This window comes from Leptodactylus fuscus, chromosome 5, assembly GCF_031893055.1.
Source record: "Leptodactylus fuscus isolate aLepFus1 chromosome 5, aLepFus1.hap2, whole genome shotgun sequence".
NCBI lineage: Eukaryota > Metazoa > Chordata > Amphibia > Anura > Leptodactylidae > Leptodactylus > Leptodactylus fuscus.
In genome coordinates, this window is record NC_134269.1 from 38,793,460 (window position 1) to 38,810,203 (window position 16,744).

General features: G+C 42.3%; 1 protein-coding gene across 1 annotated transcript; it reads left to right on the forward strand.

Moving 5' to 3' along the window:
• The first annotated feature begins 1,115 nt into the window (after positions 1–1,115).
• TGOLN2 (trans-golgi network protein 2) lies at positions 1,116–11,739 on the forward strand. Its single transcript, XM_075276147.1, has 4 exons — positions 1,116–1,253; positions 7,487–8,853; positions 9,929–9,994; positions 10,561–11,739. Exons 1-4 carry the CDS (start codon positions 1,184–1,186, stop codon positions 10,639–10,641), a joined length of 1,584 nt encoding a protein of 527 aa, XP_075132248.1. The 5' UTR covers positions 1,116–1,183; the 3' UTR covers positions 10,642–11,739.
• Positions 11,740–16,744: the final 5,005 nt, after the last annotated feature.

The following is a 16,744-nucleotide window of genomic DNA, read 5'->3' on the forward strand; positions in this document are numbered from 1 at the left end:
GATCGTATACGCCGCGGTGTATACGATCAAGGCACCCATTGAAATCAGTGGGAGCTTTTACGGCGCGCAAAGTCTCACACGCCGTATACGTGGCACATCACGCGGCATGTTACTCTGTGTGAATGGACCCTAACTGGGCTAAGAGGAACGTCCTCCCTGACAGTGCTCGTCTTTGGACGAGTACTTTCGTGGGGTGTTCTTCCTAGTTTAGCATTATCGCTGGGCGGTAAGGAACGCCCCTCTGACACTACAGAGCTACGGACAGTACTGTCAGGAGGGGGCGCTCCTCACAGACCAGCTAGACTATCAGGAAGAGCCTTCTGACAGTGGGTAGAGATCGGTAATGGCAGCGATACCTCCAGCTCAGGGCAACATAACGGGAAAGCCAACAGTGCACTGTATTACGGTATATAAAACTGCAGGTGCCTGAGGACATGAAAGGTCCTCCTCATTAATGTGGTGGGTGCAAGAAAATGGCATTACAACAGTGGGCGTCACAACAAGAGAGCATTACAGTCACTGTGGTCACCACGAGAACGGGGATTATGATGGATTTGCAGCATTTCGCATACAACACCATAGTAAAGAATGACTTTTTAGGTCATGGATTTTAAGTCACACGACAATTGTTGCTATGTAGCTCTATCCTCGGTTTAAAGGGGTTGTCCAGGATAACATGTTTTGGCCCAGGGTCTTGTTTTGATAGAAGTTCTCGCTGCATGTGACCGCTAAGATCAGTCAGCGGCCTATGGAAAGGACACAGCATGTCACAGGCGACCTATGCGAGCGACATCCTGGCTCCTGACTGACCTTAGCGGTTCTGCCAATGCAAGACCCAGGAGTAGCAGGACTGGCCCACAGTGGGAGACACCAGAGAATTGGGGACAGGTAAGTAGGGGTCTGTTTTTGCTTTTTCACTTTCCCCAGACTCTTGGCAAAAAACAGGACAACCCCTTTAAACTGAGGAGGATTACATGCTGTGCCCACAGTTCACGTTTTTGTACTTTACCTGTATCTATTGCAGCGCCTCTTCCACACTTCGCCACAAGATGGCGTCCGATCACCCTGCTCAGCGGCGGCCATCTTTGTACACCACACACACGCCGCCCCCGGGGTGTACCAATGTGGCGCCGCCTCTGTTATTGATAGACCAAGCAGAAGTGTCACTTGACATTACACAGCCATGGCTCCACGAGTGTGCTGTGCTCTGCTCCTCTCTGTACTGCTGGCGGCTGCCATGTCTATCGGCCGGGGTGAGAGTAACACGTGATATAGATAAGACTGTGTGCACTGTCTCTTTAAATTGTGGTCTGGGGTCTCTGCACCTGTCACCCAGTGCCTGTAATCAGCAGGGGTCTGATACTGGTTATAGCTCATGTAATACAGATCACCATACTTATAGTCTAGCATAGTTAGTATTCATTATTAGTAATATAATCCAACTCTAGAAAAACAGATAAAAAAAAAGTAATAAAATAATTGTAAAAAGTAATATAATTATGATAATTTTTATAAAACATGGATAATGTGAGTCATAAGACTGGAGAAGAATGTATAGGACTGTATAGGGAATAGATAACTATTAGAATTGTATCACGAAATAATAGATAAGTAATGGTGGGGGCGGAGCTTAGTACAGCGGCGCTACAAAGATCGCTACACGCCCAGGATGCCCCTTTGTATTATGGTTGATTTATAACAACGATTTCTGATTTGTGACTTTACTTATAAATCTATAGGTTTGTGAGACACGTTGCCAAGATCTGTCAGTTTTAGAAACCGCAGTGTGTCCGCTGCGCATACGTTTTTTCGCAAGGTGTGGAGGGGATTCGCTAGAATCCCATCCACCTTGCAGTGACTGTGAAACGCCACGGCGGACCCCGGCCTAATGGCAGACTATGATTTTTCTGGTTGGAGTTACTTTGTGCGATACAGTATATACACTGGGGTATTTAGTACAATTATAGGCTAAGGATCCAGGTAGCAAATTGCAGCAGAAAACGCTTGTTTTTTTAAAATTTTGCTTCCCACCATAGAAGTCTGAGGGGAAACTCAGTATTTCCATTGGTAAAATTAATACGTGGTGGTTGTTTTTTTTTAATATAAAAAAAAAAATTACATTTTATTATTATTATTATTATTATTATTATTACATACAGTTTGAAAACTTAGTATTTTTCGTTGAATTTTTTTTCCACCACATTTCCAGAAAGGACAAAAATGCAGCATTTTCACAACATGGTGCCTTAGCCTTTCATGTCCTCTTGCATAGGCGGTTTTATATATCGCTAGAAAGTTGACAGTGCACTGAAGTCTGAAGCTTTCCCGGTATATCCCCCGGGGCTGGAGATATCAGTGCCATTGATTTCAGCACTGTTCACTATCCACTGTCAGAAGGGCGTTCCTGACAGTCTAGCATTGTCGCTGAGCTGTGAGGAACGCTTCCTCCATACCCCCACCCCCTCAACAGTACCTGTCCATATACTTATACGGGGGGGGGGGGGATGTTCCTCACAGCTTAGAAATGACGCTTGGCTTTCTAGCAATGTATAAAACCGCGTGTGCATGAGGACATCATGAAAGATCTTCTTTAAAGGGCTTGTCCAGGAATTGAACTAACTATGGAGGAGCCAGGGTTAGATGTAACATGAAAAACAACGTAGCTGTCCTAAACGCGTCAGTGTCCGCTGCCACAGGAACCAGTGATGTCACTCGTATACGTCCCCGCATCCTCTCCAGTGACCGCTGAGGCTGTCGATTGGTCATTTTTCATTAAGTTTTTCCTTTTCTTCCCCTATTAAATATATAGGGAATCTCATTTACTTCGCTATTACTGTAAAGTACACTAGCTTCACACTAGCGCCCGGAGTCCGTTCTGAGCTTTCCGTCTTCTGCATGCAGAAGATGGAAAGCTGTCAGACCGGGTCCGGCCGTGAGCGTTTTATGCTCTCCGTTGCGAAACCATTTTTTGAAACCAGACACAGAGTACTGCATGTCCGACTCTGTGTCCGATTTTAAAAAAACGGTTTCGCGGCGGAGAGCATAAAACGCTCACGGCCGGACACTTTTCAAACCTATTCAAATGAATGGGTTTGAAAGAGTCCTGCAGCTTTCCGTCTCCTGCTCTGTTTTGTGCAGGAAACGTAAACCTGTATGAACGGAGATCGGGCTCAGATGTGAACGAGCCCTTACTGTTTTTAACCCAATACTTTCCACAACTGCCAAAAACAGCTTTTCTGCAAGTGTAAGTGTCTGATCGCTGGGGTTTCAATCACTCGGACCCCAAGAAGTCATGACGACAGGGGCAAAAACCGCAGCAAAATCTGCATAAAAAAAAGCTGCATTTCGGCAACGTGGTTCCTTAGCCTAAAGGGTTTTTTGTCAGACAACACATAACCTCTATCTATAGCACAGATAAGATTGCTGTGGGTCCGATTGCTGTCCTATCAATTCTGTGGGACTGACGACATGCTGTATGTACGTGCACTAGCACCCCTTTGGGATTTGGGCACCCTGTTTTAATGAATGCTTGGGGTCAAAGTCATTGGAACCCCAGAAATCAGAAACTTACCTTTTGCCTTGCAATCTGCAGCATCAGCTTTCTCAGGAAAGGAACCCCTGACCCAGGTCTAAAGCTTCTCAAGCTTGTAACCGCAAACTTGTGGCCTACAAGCTCTGGGTAGCTTCAGCGTATATACTTACCTCTCTGCTCCCCGCCAACCTCCCGCTCTCTTCCCCTGCTGTGATGTATGTACGCCTGGAGCAGGAGAAGAGTGTGCGCCCGTGCAGGTAAGCAGGCATGGTGGGGCCACTGTTGGGCGACATTAAACTATATAGGGCCATTATCGGGCTATTTAACAATAAATTAGTATTTTATAGAATTTGTAAGGAATATGACCCATCAACTTTAAATATTTTCTATGTGCGGTCCATTTGTCTAGCCTAGTTTGAGACCCCTGGTACAGACCCATGTATGGCTGTAGTGTCACCATGGGGGGAAATTGCCCCAAAATACGCCATGTAAGTGATGTGATGAAACAGATGTAATTTTCACCTTTTTTGCAAAATCATTAAGCAAATTTCTATAAAAATCTGTAAACACCATTGAGGTACGATACAGGTTCCTATAGTTTGGGCCTGTACCACTTTAGTCTGCTATATGGCTGTGTGCATGATTTGTAACTGCTGAGCTTGCCTTCCACGCTTCATGCTATATATTATACCCGTGTATCTAAACTGCCCACAAAAAATCCTGCAATAGCTGGTTTAGTAAGATAGAGGAAGTGATAGAGAAATCTTCTTCCGTGACTTAGAAGCTGCACATACAACACGTTCTCAGGCCCAATTTGCACTTTGATCTGGAGCTAGTAAAATGGTAACTCCTCAAGGTATCTGTTACCGCTCCTCCTTGTAGGTGACCCTGCTGCGTAAGAGCAGTCGGTGTATGCAGCTCCATGATAAGGAGCCACAGGCAGACACTATTATATACTGTATATAATATATATATATATATATATATATATATATATATATATGTAGCACAACTCTCTGGACACATTAGACAAGTTTCCTTTACACATGGCACGCCATAGCTTGTGTACTTTGCAGCGGCATTATTTACCATACGTTCATATGACTCCTCGTAGTCACATTGTTTTCTCTAGATACTTGTCAGACCAGTCGAAGAGGTGTAAAAACCTATAAAAACTTAACACATGCCATGTATTCCACTTGTTTTGTTGTCTTTGTGCCAGAATTTTTGCTTATTATATTTTTACCATATATTTTTAGGTGAAGCTCGCCATAAATGAATGACAAAAATAACCTCCATATATCTGTGTACGAAGTCAACTCTATGGGTAGTACAGCTTAGAGCTCAGTCAGCCAAGTCTGGGTACTAAAACAGAATCGACTGACTATCTAATATATATGGGATGTCCTGATGAGCCTCCAATGGCAAACGAGGCGGGGGTGGGGTGGGCATATTGCATTTCAAATTTACATGATCCCTTGTTCTTGCGAGAAATACATTTAGTGCATGTGCATGGGAAGGTTGGCCAATTTTAGGAGATATAAGCACAGAGCAGAGAGTAAGGCCAGAGGAACAGGAGGTTAAAGGTTACCTTTGTACATTTGGTCTTATCAATTTTTCTGCTGCAAATAATCACATTATGGGTGCAGCACATTTTACTTTTATCTCTGATGCAGGGGGTGTATAATATGGAGCAATCTGCACCCTTCTTCTATCCATTATAACTACACTTGGTTTATTAATATATAATTCGGCAAGGAGTAACTATATAATAGCAAACAAATCGCTGAGATGAGCACGAGTGACCATAATAGACCATAATAGAGGAGGTCTGTGAACACTAAACCTTAAATACATGCAGCATGACAAAGGAAAAGTGCAGTGTATGAGCACAGTCAGTAAAGTTGCTTGCTGACTGTAAATAATATACCATCTGCAACCACCCAGCAGCCAGACGTATACAAGACGTATGCAAGATTTTGAACGGACATTAGCATCGGACACTAGCTGTCGGACACCGCCGCTAGTGTGAACCCTGCCTAATAGAGATTCTGGCACAGATGAAACGTAGCCTACGATGTGAGCTTTGCAGAATGTTTAATCTTTTGCACAGAGCCAGCAGTTTTCAGAAGTTTGTAGAGTTTGTGAGGAGAATCGGCTCCTCCCCTCTCCATTCACTGCGTGAAGAGAACGGCCCCTCCTCCTTCCAATTCCTGTGAAGCAGTATTACTTTTTAATGATATCTATGGATGGGACTTGCCTAGTAACAGTGAGTGACCTAGCTAAAAGAGAGACACAACAAAATTTTTAATTAATGTGCATTACATTTTGGCCTAGAATCACATGCTTTATTAAATGAGACTAAGTTGTATGAAAAGTTAGTGATCACGTAAGAAAGAGGTGGTCAGTGGTTGGTTACATATTCGTAGCTTCATACTGAGAATCTTGCTATTTCCATCAGTTCCTGTCCCCAAAGAATCTATTTATTTGCGCAGTGACAGTGGGCCAATTTAATTGAAAGCCAGTTATCCTATAAATATGTGTTTTGAAATGTGGGAGAAAACCAGAGAATCAGTATGTAAATATAAGTTGTCGATTTAGGTTAGAGGTTAGGTTTAGGTTAATTTGGCAGACAGAAACATGCTGTTGACCATTGAGAACAGTTCTTTGCTGTAATTTTTTAAAGGGATCCTATCATTCAGACACAATTTTTTTTCTAGGTACCACGTTGGAATAGCCTTAAGAAAGGCTATTCTTCTTCTACCTTTCCTCATCTTCTCCGCGCCACTGTTCGCCTAAAATACTGATTCTTGTCGGTATGCAAATGAGTTCTCTCGCAGCACTGGGGGCGGCCCCAATGCTGCGAGAGAACTCTCTCCAGCGCCGCCTCCATCTTCTTCAGCAGTGCCCTCTTCAGCCTCTTCTTCTGGCATGGCTTGTAGCTTCTAGGCCTCGGACCTTGGGCAGAGCAGACTGCGTATGCCCACAGGCCACAAGAAAATGGCCACTTGCACAGTATGATAAGCGGCCATTTTCTCGTGGCCTGTGAGCATGCACAGTCTGCTCTGCCCGAGGCCTAGAAGTTACAAGCCACGCCGGAAGAAGAGGCTATAGATGATGCTGCTGAAGAAGATGGAGGCGGCGCTGGAGAGAGTTCTCTCGCAGCATTGGGGACGCCCGCAGTGCTGTCTGAGCTCCGAGAGAGCTCATTTGCATACCGACAAGAACCGGTATTGTAGGCAAAGGGTGGCGCGGAGAAGACAACGAAAGGTAGGAGAAGAATAGCCTTTCTTAAGGCTATTCCGACGCGGTACCTAGAAAAAAAATTGTGTCTGAATGATAGGATCCCTTTAACCCCTACACGATTCAGCCATTGTTTATTTTTCTGTTTTATTTTAGTTTTTCACTCCGTCTTCCAAAAGCCATCCCTTCATTTTTCAGTTCACAGGACCATACTATGGATTGTTTTTTTACAGCAGAAATTGTACTTCCTCTGGGTACCACTAGATCTGTCACTGAAGAGCAGAGATAAGGGGGTTAGGGAGGGGATACTGCCAAATTCTCAGGACACTTCCATCTTAAGGAACGCCCAGCAGACACTCGGCCTCACATGTCAGGGATTGATTTCTTTTCACGGTTATGCCGCTTCTGTATGCATCAACATTGGTACATTATAAATTGCTTTCCATACTGGAAGATTCCCTTTAAGGAATTGCTTGCATTTCCCCAACCAGCTATTTACTACTAATGGAGCAACACTTTAAATGGAATGTTTAGAAGAAAAAAAAATCCTGTTTTCACAATAGCGACTTTGTGGTCTTTTTAATTTCCTACATTGTATGAATTTGCCTAGTGTTTTTAGAGATGATAACAATTACATTTACAATACCCTTAATTTGCTACCAAGAAACTTTATTTATTCTTTATTATTATTATTATTATTATTATTAACAGCTGTACCTGTAGATCGACCTGATCAAGATTTTGGTTATACTGATGAGAAGGAACAATCTGCATCAAAGATGCCTCAGGAACAAGGACAGCCTGCAGTGGAGAAGTCTCAGAACTGGGAAGAGTCTAAGGTGGACAAGCCTCAAGAGTTGGCACTATCTGATGTGAAAATGAGCCAGGAGTGGATACATCCTATAACTGAGAGAATCCAGGAGTGGGGAGAGTACAAAGTGGAAAAGCCCAAGGAGTGGATACCATCTGAAATGAAAATGACCCAGGAGTGGGGGCAGCTTGAGAAAATCCAGGAGTGGGGAGAGTCTAAAGTAGAAAAGCCTCAGGAAGAATGGGTACCATCTGAAATGAAAATGACCCAGGAGTCGGGGCAGCCTGGGGAAAAGCCCAAGGAATGGATACCATCTGAAATGAAAATGACCCAGGAGTGGGGGCAGCCTATTACTCAGAAAATCCAGGATTGGCAAGGGTATAGAGTGGATAAGCCTCAGGAGGAAGGGGTGCTATCTGAAATCAAAATGACCCAGGAGTGGGGACAACCTGGGGAAAAGCCCAAGGAGTGGATACCATCTGAAATGAAAATGACCCAGGAGTGGGGGCAGCCTGTAACTGAGAGAATCCAGGAGTGGGGAGAGTCTAAAGTAGAAAAGCCTCAGGAAGAACGGGTACCATCTGAAATGAAAATGACCCAGGAGTGGGGACAGCCTGTAACTGAGAGAATCCAGGACTGGGTAGGGTATAGAGAGGAAAGGCCCCAGGAGTGGCTGCCATCTAGAGCAAAGGAGCCTCAGGAGGGGGAGCAGCCTGAAGCAGATCTGGTCATGGAGTGGAGACTATTTTTAGAGAGAAGGCCTAAAGAAGAAAATCCCCAAGAGCGAGAGAAGCTACTGCCTGAATTCATGAAGTTCCTGGAAAAGGAGTCTATAATAGTGGAGCCTCAGTGGGTAGAACGTAAAGCAGAGGAGCTATTGGAGCGATTAGATGGCATTGAACTCATTGCAAGGAATGAGGATGTACAACTGAAAGCAAACAAGCCCCTTGAGGAGAGCGTGCCTAAAGAACAGAGGCCCCAGGAGGAGAAAGAGCCCAAAAAATTAGAAGTTGCTTGTTGTATGACATCAGATGCCCCTAATGGAAGTGAAGTTTTTAATATTGTAACGGATACAGAAAGGGACAATACTGATATTGTTGAAGACTTACCAGGCCAACTAGAAGAAAATCCATCTAGAGATCAAGAGAACATCATCTTCCAAGAGGAGTCAGGAAGCGGCTATTTTGGCACTTATCTAATAACCTCCATCATCCTTGTAGCTGTACTCTACATGGTTTACCACAACAAACGCTCGTCACAACTAAAGGTAAAGAACCCAATGTCATTGTATTAATCTGCACTCGGGCCAGCTATTGGTAATAAACATCAGATTAAGGTCTTCCAAATCACCTACAGCAGGACTATGTATCAGATCGACACGGTAGAAAGGGTGATGTCCAGCAATCAAACTTAACTTTTAATCAACAACCATATTACAATAAAAACAGGGGATGCTGTACGCAAAAAATATAACCCCTATTGTGCATATAAAGCGTCTGGCTGACGCGTTTCGGAGAAACTGGTCTCCTTAGTCATAGCCAGTCATAGGCTATGACTAAGGAGACGAGTTTCTTCGAAACGCATCAGCCAGATGCTTTATATGCGTGATATTGGTTATATTTTTTGCATACAGCATCCCCTGTTTTTATTGTAATACGTTTTTTGATTAAAAGTTACGTTTTATTGGATGCGTTTGATTGCTGGACATCATCCTTTCTACCGTGTTGATCTCGCTCCAAGCCGATGGGGCTCATTGGTCCGTGCAGCTGTCATCCACAGACACCGGTGTGAACCAGGATATTGACTTCCATGGAAGGTCATGAGTGGGTTGTTTTTTCCTTTTTCCCATTTTTACTATTGTTAAGCTATATATTAGATGTTTGACTGACCTTTTATTCAACTGAGATTAGCCGAAAAAGTGGACAGGGCATGGTAAATTACAGCATTACCTATTATGGAAGATATTCCGCTAAGGCCCAGTGCAGCCTGGCCTGGCAAGCAGCACTTTTCACTCCGCATTTTTTTGTGTGGAAACCACATGGACCCCATTATAGTCTATGGAGTCTGCAGGTTTCCTAAGGTAACCACTTTTTTTTATGCAGATTAGGTTTCCATTCTGGGGGTTCCCAAGCGGATCCCCCAAACAGAAACCCATGCACAGATGTGAAGCGGGCCTATGGCATCAGGCTTGTGTCTACGTTATAGTGTAGCCCACCATCTGCAGGGTTGGCAGGCCTGTTACCCCCTTTGTTTCTTATAATTCTAATTACTGGCAGTATTTGTTACCAATGTCTTGTAGTGCTGGGCTGAGTAACTTCATGTGTTTCTCTTGCCGTTCACAGATCTTTGTTCTTGCACTTCAAGGAAGACGCCCAAATTCATGGGAGTACCGGAGACTGGAGGAAAATGTAAGCCTTGCATGAATGTGGAGGGAAGCCAATAATTCTTTGATCAAAAATTACTTTATTAGGGTGTGTTCACTTCAATAGCGTTTAACCGTTTTGGTACCGGGCTACTTTCCCTGGTTCAGGACCGGACACATTTTTCCTTTTTTACCCATACGGTTTTGAGGACTATACCATTTTTTTCCTTTGGGCTACTCAAACAAATTTTGTGTTGTTTTTCGGTGATAAATTTCTTTATTTCTGTGTTGAGTTTATTTTTCCATTTTTTTCCTTTAATTTTAGTATCAAAAATATATAAAAAAGTACGGGAAACATCTTTTTTCACATTTTTCATGTTTTTTTGTTTTTTTTAAAAGAACGAAGTGACGGGAGGAATTCTCTTTAATTATATATATTTAATATGATCATGTCACACATTGTGCCACATAGGAAGCCCAGGAATATAATAGTGCCACACTGTGCCCTTTGAAAGCAGTGACATACATAGGGCGAGAAACGGTGGGATATATAGTAACACATATCAGACCATATACCGTACATGAATCTAATGACTGTTCTCCTTGTCACAGACGTCACTCAGCGTTCCACTTCTGAATGCCCAAGACTGCCAGCTCTCCGAGAAACCAGGACATTTCCTTCTACAACCTTAAACAGGCTGATACCAGAGAACTGTCACTAACTCGTAATTCATTGGTGATTACTTAGTCTTTCAAGAAAAGAATTACAGAGAAATGAAGAAAACAGACATTTCCGCCTTATCCTTTGTGTCCATTTTTTCATTTTGTTTTAGTAACAGAATCAGGGATTTATTTCTTAAACAAATATATATTTATCTGAATGTTTCTACCAGATTTTAAATGTGTTTACCATGGAGACAGAGGAGAGACTAGAATGGAGTGGTTAAAATAAAGTATGGCATGATCCACTAGGTGGCACTGTTAGTTCTGTGATCTGACGGACTCTCTCCACGACAGCTAACACGCCCTCCACCTTGGCAGTTTTGGGTGCAAGTAGAGACTATCTATGTCTCTCCTAAATCCAACCCTAACCTGCCTGGTTTGATGTGGACACAGGCGGCGGTGCCTCATACTAAAAGTCACAGGAGAGAACGGATTCAATGAATCACTGCAGACCATGGAGTACCTGATTTTAGCCACTCCATTCTAGCATCTACCATGGCGCCAGGTGCTCTTTATGGCCATATTGTAGAATTCACAGGGTTAGCCTTAAGATATTATGGGACTTGTGTATGTGGTGGCAGCTTATAGGCAAGATCTTTCTTTTTTTACTTCAATAATTTTTATTAAAGGATTATTTACATTTTTATAGTACAACAATCATTAATGAACAAGCAGTAATTAAGTTGCATCAAATCTGAAATATGTAGATATTAACCCCTTAGAGACACAGCCCAAAAGTGCGTTAAGGACCAGGCCTCTTTTTTCAAAAATGACATGTATCACTTTAAATGGCAATAACTTTGAGACGCTTTAACTTACGCAAGTGATTTTGAGATTGTTTTTTCGTAACACATTATACTTCATGTTAGTGGTAAACACTAATCAATATTTTTGTATTTACTTATAAAAAAAATAATAGGAAATTTGATGGAAATTTTGAAAAAAAATTGCAATTTTCAAAATGTGAAATTCTCTGCTTTTCAGGCAGATAGTCATATCATCCAAATATATGAATAAATATTATCTCCCATATCTCTGCTTTATATCGGCATCATCTTTTGATTGTCTTTTAATTTATTTTGGACATTACAAGGCTTACAAGTGTAACAGCGATTTTCCAGATTTCCAGACAAGAAAATTCCCCAAACTAATTTTTATTTTTAGGGACCGCTTCAGTTCTGAAGAGGATTATTAAGTCCTGTATATTAGAAACCCCCATAAATCACCTCATTTTCAAAACTGCACCCCTCAAATAATTCAAAACAGCATTTGGGATGTTTGTTAACCCTTTAAGCATTTCATAAGAATAAAAAATAATATGGAGGTGAAATTTAGACGTTTAATTTTTTTCAATAATACATTCATTTAGACCTAAAATTAACACATTCACAAAGGGTTAAAGGAGAAAATGCATCTGACAGTTTATCACACAATTTCTTCCAAGCACATAAATACCCCACATGTGGGTGTAAACTGGTTTTTGGGCAGACGGCAGAGCACGGAAGGGAAGGAGCGACACTCGGTGTTTGAATAGCAGATTTTGCTAGAATAGTTTTAATGCGCCATGTCTCATTTGCAGAGCCCTTAGAGTACCAAAACAATGGAAACCCTCCAAAAGTGACCCCATTTTAGAAACTACGTCCCTCACAGAATTCATCAAAGGGTATAGTGACGTTTTTGACCCTACGGCTGTTTCATAGATTTTACTAACATTGGAATGTATAAATGAAAAATGACTAAAATGTCACTTTATCCCCAAAGTTTTCATTTTCACAAGGGGTTAAAGGAGAAAAGCCCCCCCCCCCCCCCCCGTTTGTTACACAATTTCTCCTGAACACGGCAATACCCCATATGTGGCCATAATCTGCTGTATGGGTACATGGTGGGGCTCAGAATAGAAAGAGCGCTATTTGGTTTTTGGAGGGCAGATGTTGCTGGAATAGTTTTCTGGTGCCATGTCACATTTGCTGAGCCCCTAAAGTATCAATACAATGGAAACCCCTCAAATGTGACCCCATTTTAGAAACTACACCCGTCAAGGAATGTAAAGGGTATTATGATTTTGAGACTAAAAATACTTCCCAAAAATTGAAAATTGAAATTTTTAAAGAAATATGCCATTTTGGTGCCCAAAACATTGCACCCACTTTGTGTTGTCAGTGACCTGCACTCCTAAAACTATTAAGTGGACCATCCCGAGGGGCAAACAATTATATATGTGGGTGTAAACTGCTGCTTGGGCACACAGCAGGGCGCAGAAGGGAAAATGCACTGCGCTTTTTAGGTACAGATTTAGAGGGACCTTCTTGGTGCCATGATGTTTTTGCAGAGCCCTGAAGGCTACAGTAAATTGGAATTCCCCAAGAAGTGACCGCATTTTGTAAGGGCAATTTTAGGGTCTCTGCAAAAGTGTCATGGCATCCAAAAACCAAACCACCTAAGTCTGTGCTCCAAAAACCAAAATAACCCTTCTCCCCTCTGTTCGACTGTGCCCTAATATCAGTTTATACCCACATATGACATTACGTACGGTATCCCGGGTACACCAGTGTCATACATGTGGGGTATAAACTACAGTTTGGGCACACAGCAGATGTTTGGTATCTGGACGCCATGTCATGTTTGTAGAGCCTGTAAGGTTCCATAAAAGTGGATTCCCCAAAGGAGTGACCCCATTTTGAAAACTGCACCCCTCAAAGAATTTATCTGGGGGTGTAGTGAGTATTAGCATCCCGGACGTGACTGCAGAACGGATGGCGAAGAGGGAATATATAAGCTGTGCAGAGGACATTGCAAACACCAAATTCCCTACTATGTCCCAGTAGCTCCTATGATTGGGGGAGTCACTCTGGGGGTCACTTCTGGTGTTTTTCCCTCATAAGCTCTAAATCTGGGGTGTCCCCTGATATACGCTCACACAGCTTATACATTCCATTCCTGACGCAGCCAAATGTGTTCTAATGATTTGGTGATTTAGTTATTTTTTTGTCTTCACATTGCTAGATGTCTATTTTTTTGGTGACGTGGCCATATAAGGGCTTGTTGTTTGCGGGATGAGATGCATTTTGTAATGACACCATTTTTGGGTGCCTACAAATTATTGAATACATTTTATTAACTCTTTTGTGCTGAATTAAAAAAAAAACAAAACAAAAAACACAATATTGGTATTGCGTTTTACCTTTAAAATTTTTCGCCATGCAGCGTACAGTATAAGTAACGTGACCTTTATTCTGCGGGTCGGTACGGTTATGGCGATACCTCATTTATATTATTTGTTTATGCGAATACTAATTCTGTAGAATAACACATTTGTGGACATAAATCATTGTTTTTTGCATCGCCATCTTCTGAAAGGCGTAACATTTTTATTTTTCGGTTGACAGTGTTGGTTGGGTGCTTATTTTTTGCGGGACAACTTATGTTTTTTATTGGTACTATTTTGGGGTACATGTGACTTTTTGATCACTTTTTATAGCACATTTTGTAAGGTGAGATGGTGAAAAATCACTACTTCTGGCGGGGTTTTCCCGGGTTTTTTGTTCCACCATTCACTGTATACATTAAATATTGTTTCAGTTTTGATGTACAGATTGTTACGGAAGCAACAATACCAAATATGCATTGTTTTAAAACACTCTTCCCCCCCCCCTTTTTTTTTTTTTTTTACTTTTTCATGTGTCCATGGGACACTTGGATTAGTGATGATTTCATCACTAATCCTGTATTATGCATTGTGAGACACAGGCTGCACGTGTCTCACAGGGCATAACAGGAAGTGAGCTGTGCGGACGGCACAGCTCACTTCAGAAGACCCGGCAGGATCAACCAGGTAACGGGGGCTCAGGGCTGCCTGGGGTCACTAACCAGACCCCAGGCTACATAGTACAGATAACTACAGTACCATATAGTGTATTAATGGGCGATACAATATGAGCCTTCTCTCCAAATATTATTGTATTTGGCAAAGGACAAATCTCCCAATGCTATTGTTCGTTCATAGGTATGAGTAGTGTCAATAAGAGTTATGAGTTCCCGAATAGAAGGAGCAGAAGGTTGTTTCCAACTCCTCGCAATTACTAGTTGACGTTGGGTTCACACTAGCATCTGGACTACGTTATCAGGTTTCCATCTTCTGCCGGCAGAAGATGGAAACCTATGATGCCGAGTCCGGCCATGAGCGCCGGTGAGTGTTTTGTGCTCTCCGCGGCGAAACCATTTTTTAAAAACTGGACACAGAGTACTGCATGTCCAACTCTGTGTCCGGTTTAAAAAAAAGCGGTTTCGCCGCGGGGAGCATAAAACGCTCACCGGCGCTCACGGCCGGACACTTTTCAATCCCATTCAAATGCATGGGTTTGAAAGATGCTGTCAGGTTTCTGTCTCCTTCCCAGTTTTGTGCAGGAAATGGAAACCTGCAGAACAGACTCCCGGGTGCAGATGTGAACGAGCCCTTAGCGATAACTAAAATCATACATATTAATTTTCGATTTGGAGATGGAATTGAACTCCGTTCTAAATGGAGAAGAGCTGTCTGTGGAGTACGAGGCACCAAACCATCCATTAATATATCCAAAATATCAAAAACTTCTTTCCAGTATTCAGTTACCCTGGGGAAGTTCCAGAGGATATGACGCAAGGAACCAATCTCCTCACATAATCTCCAACATGCTGGGGGAGAACTGGGGAACATCTGATGTAAACGGGCCGGAGAAAAATACCATCCCAGAGTAACCTTATATGCAGTCTCTATATGGGAACTGCATATAAGTGAGGAATGTACTAGTGAGAAAGTGGCTTGCCATTCTTCATTAGACCAACTTTTATCAAGTGTTCTCTCCCATAAACGAATCAGGTGACTCTTTTAAAAGGATGAACAAGAATCGATAGAATAGTAAACAGGTCGTAGACCACGACGAGGTAGTTTAAGAAAAAGTATAACTTCTGGGTTACAGCTTACTTTGAAATAATCGGAAGATTGTATGCAATGTCTAACTTGTAGATATTTATAAAAATCACTGTTGGGCAGATCAAATTATTTGGACAGAGAGGTATAATCCTTAAGAATATTATTAGGAAACAAAGAATTTAAACTGACCAGCCCTTTAGCAATCCAGCTCTCCATATTCAAAAATAGGACCAAAATTGAAAATATTCGGATAGGGATCATAGAATAGTGTAATATACCTGGTCTAACTGCTCGTGAATGAACATATTTCCAAGCAGAGACAGAGTATTTAGTAAAAGGTGAGCAAAGGCTCGAGTTAACTTTAGACCAAAAGGAGGAGGATGTCTCGAAGACTTTTAGCTGAAAAATTAGATTTTTCAATAGGTGTCCAATGCAGATCTTTCTCCTTAGACAAACCGTTCATTAATAAAGTTCATTAATAGGCAAGATCTTTCTTTACTTCAGCTGACCTGTACTGTACATTTGCCAGTAGGATCTGTTGCAGGCTACAGATGTCTGTAAAATGGGCAGTCTTGACACCCACTAGGACTAACTGATTACTGAATGTTTGGTTGTTTCCTATTTACTGTAATGGACAGCAGCCATTTCTGGCGCCATCTCCTCTTGACCAGAACTTACGGACGTGTCACTGCTCTTGGTAGACTTCTCAGTAGAGAGAGGTACCACACATCACATCATTAGATCATAAGATGAATGTGACGACCATTGAATATGGGGGCTTCCCAACTCTCTCCCAACTGCAGCTATTGGGGTACATAATGATCTGATAGCTAGATAAGCAAATACCAGCAGCTTTCTGCCCTCTTCCGGTTCTGCACACATGTACCACGTTTCTGAGCCAGGTAAAATGTGTATGGCCACATTGAGGTTGTAAATGCTTGTAATGGGAAAAAACTATGATCATCACAGAAAGTTGCAGCACATGTCACAAACTGGAGCTTCTTCGGCCCACCAGATAGAATTATTTCTGTGGCCCACCCTCCATCAACCTCTAGGACATAGACCCTAATGGCCTCCAATTAGGTTGTGTCCTTCTGGTCCAGTGAGGTCCATTATTGTATTAGAGCCTGGGCAGAGGATCCTCTGATACTATAGTGGGCCTAT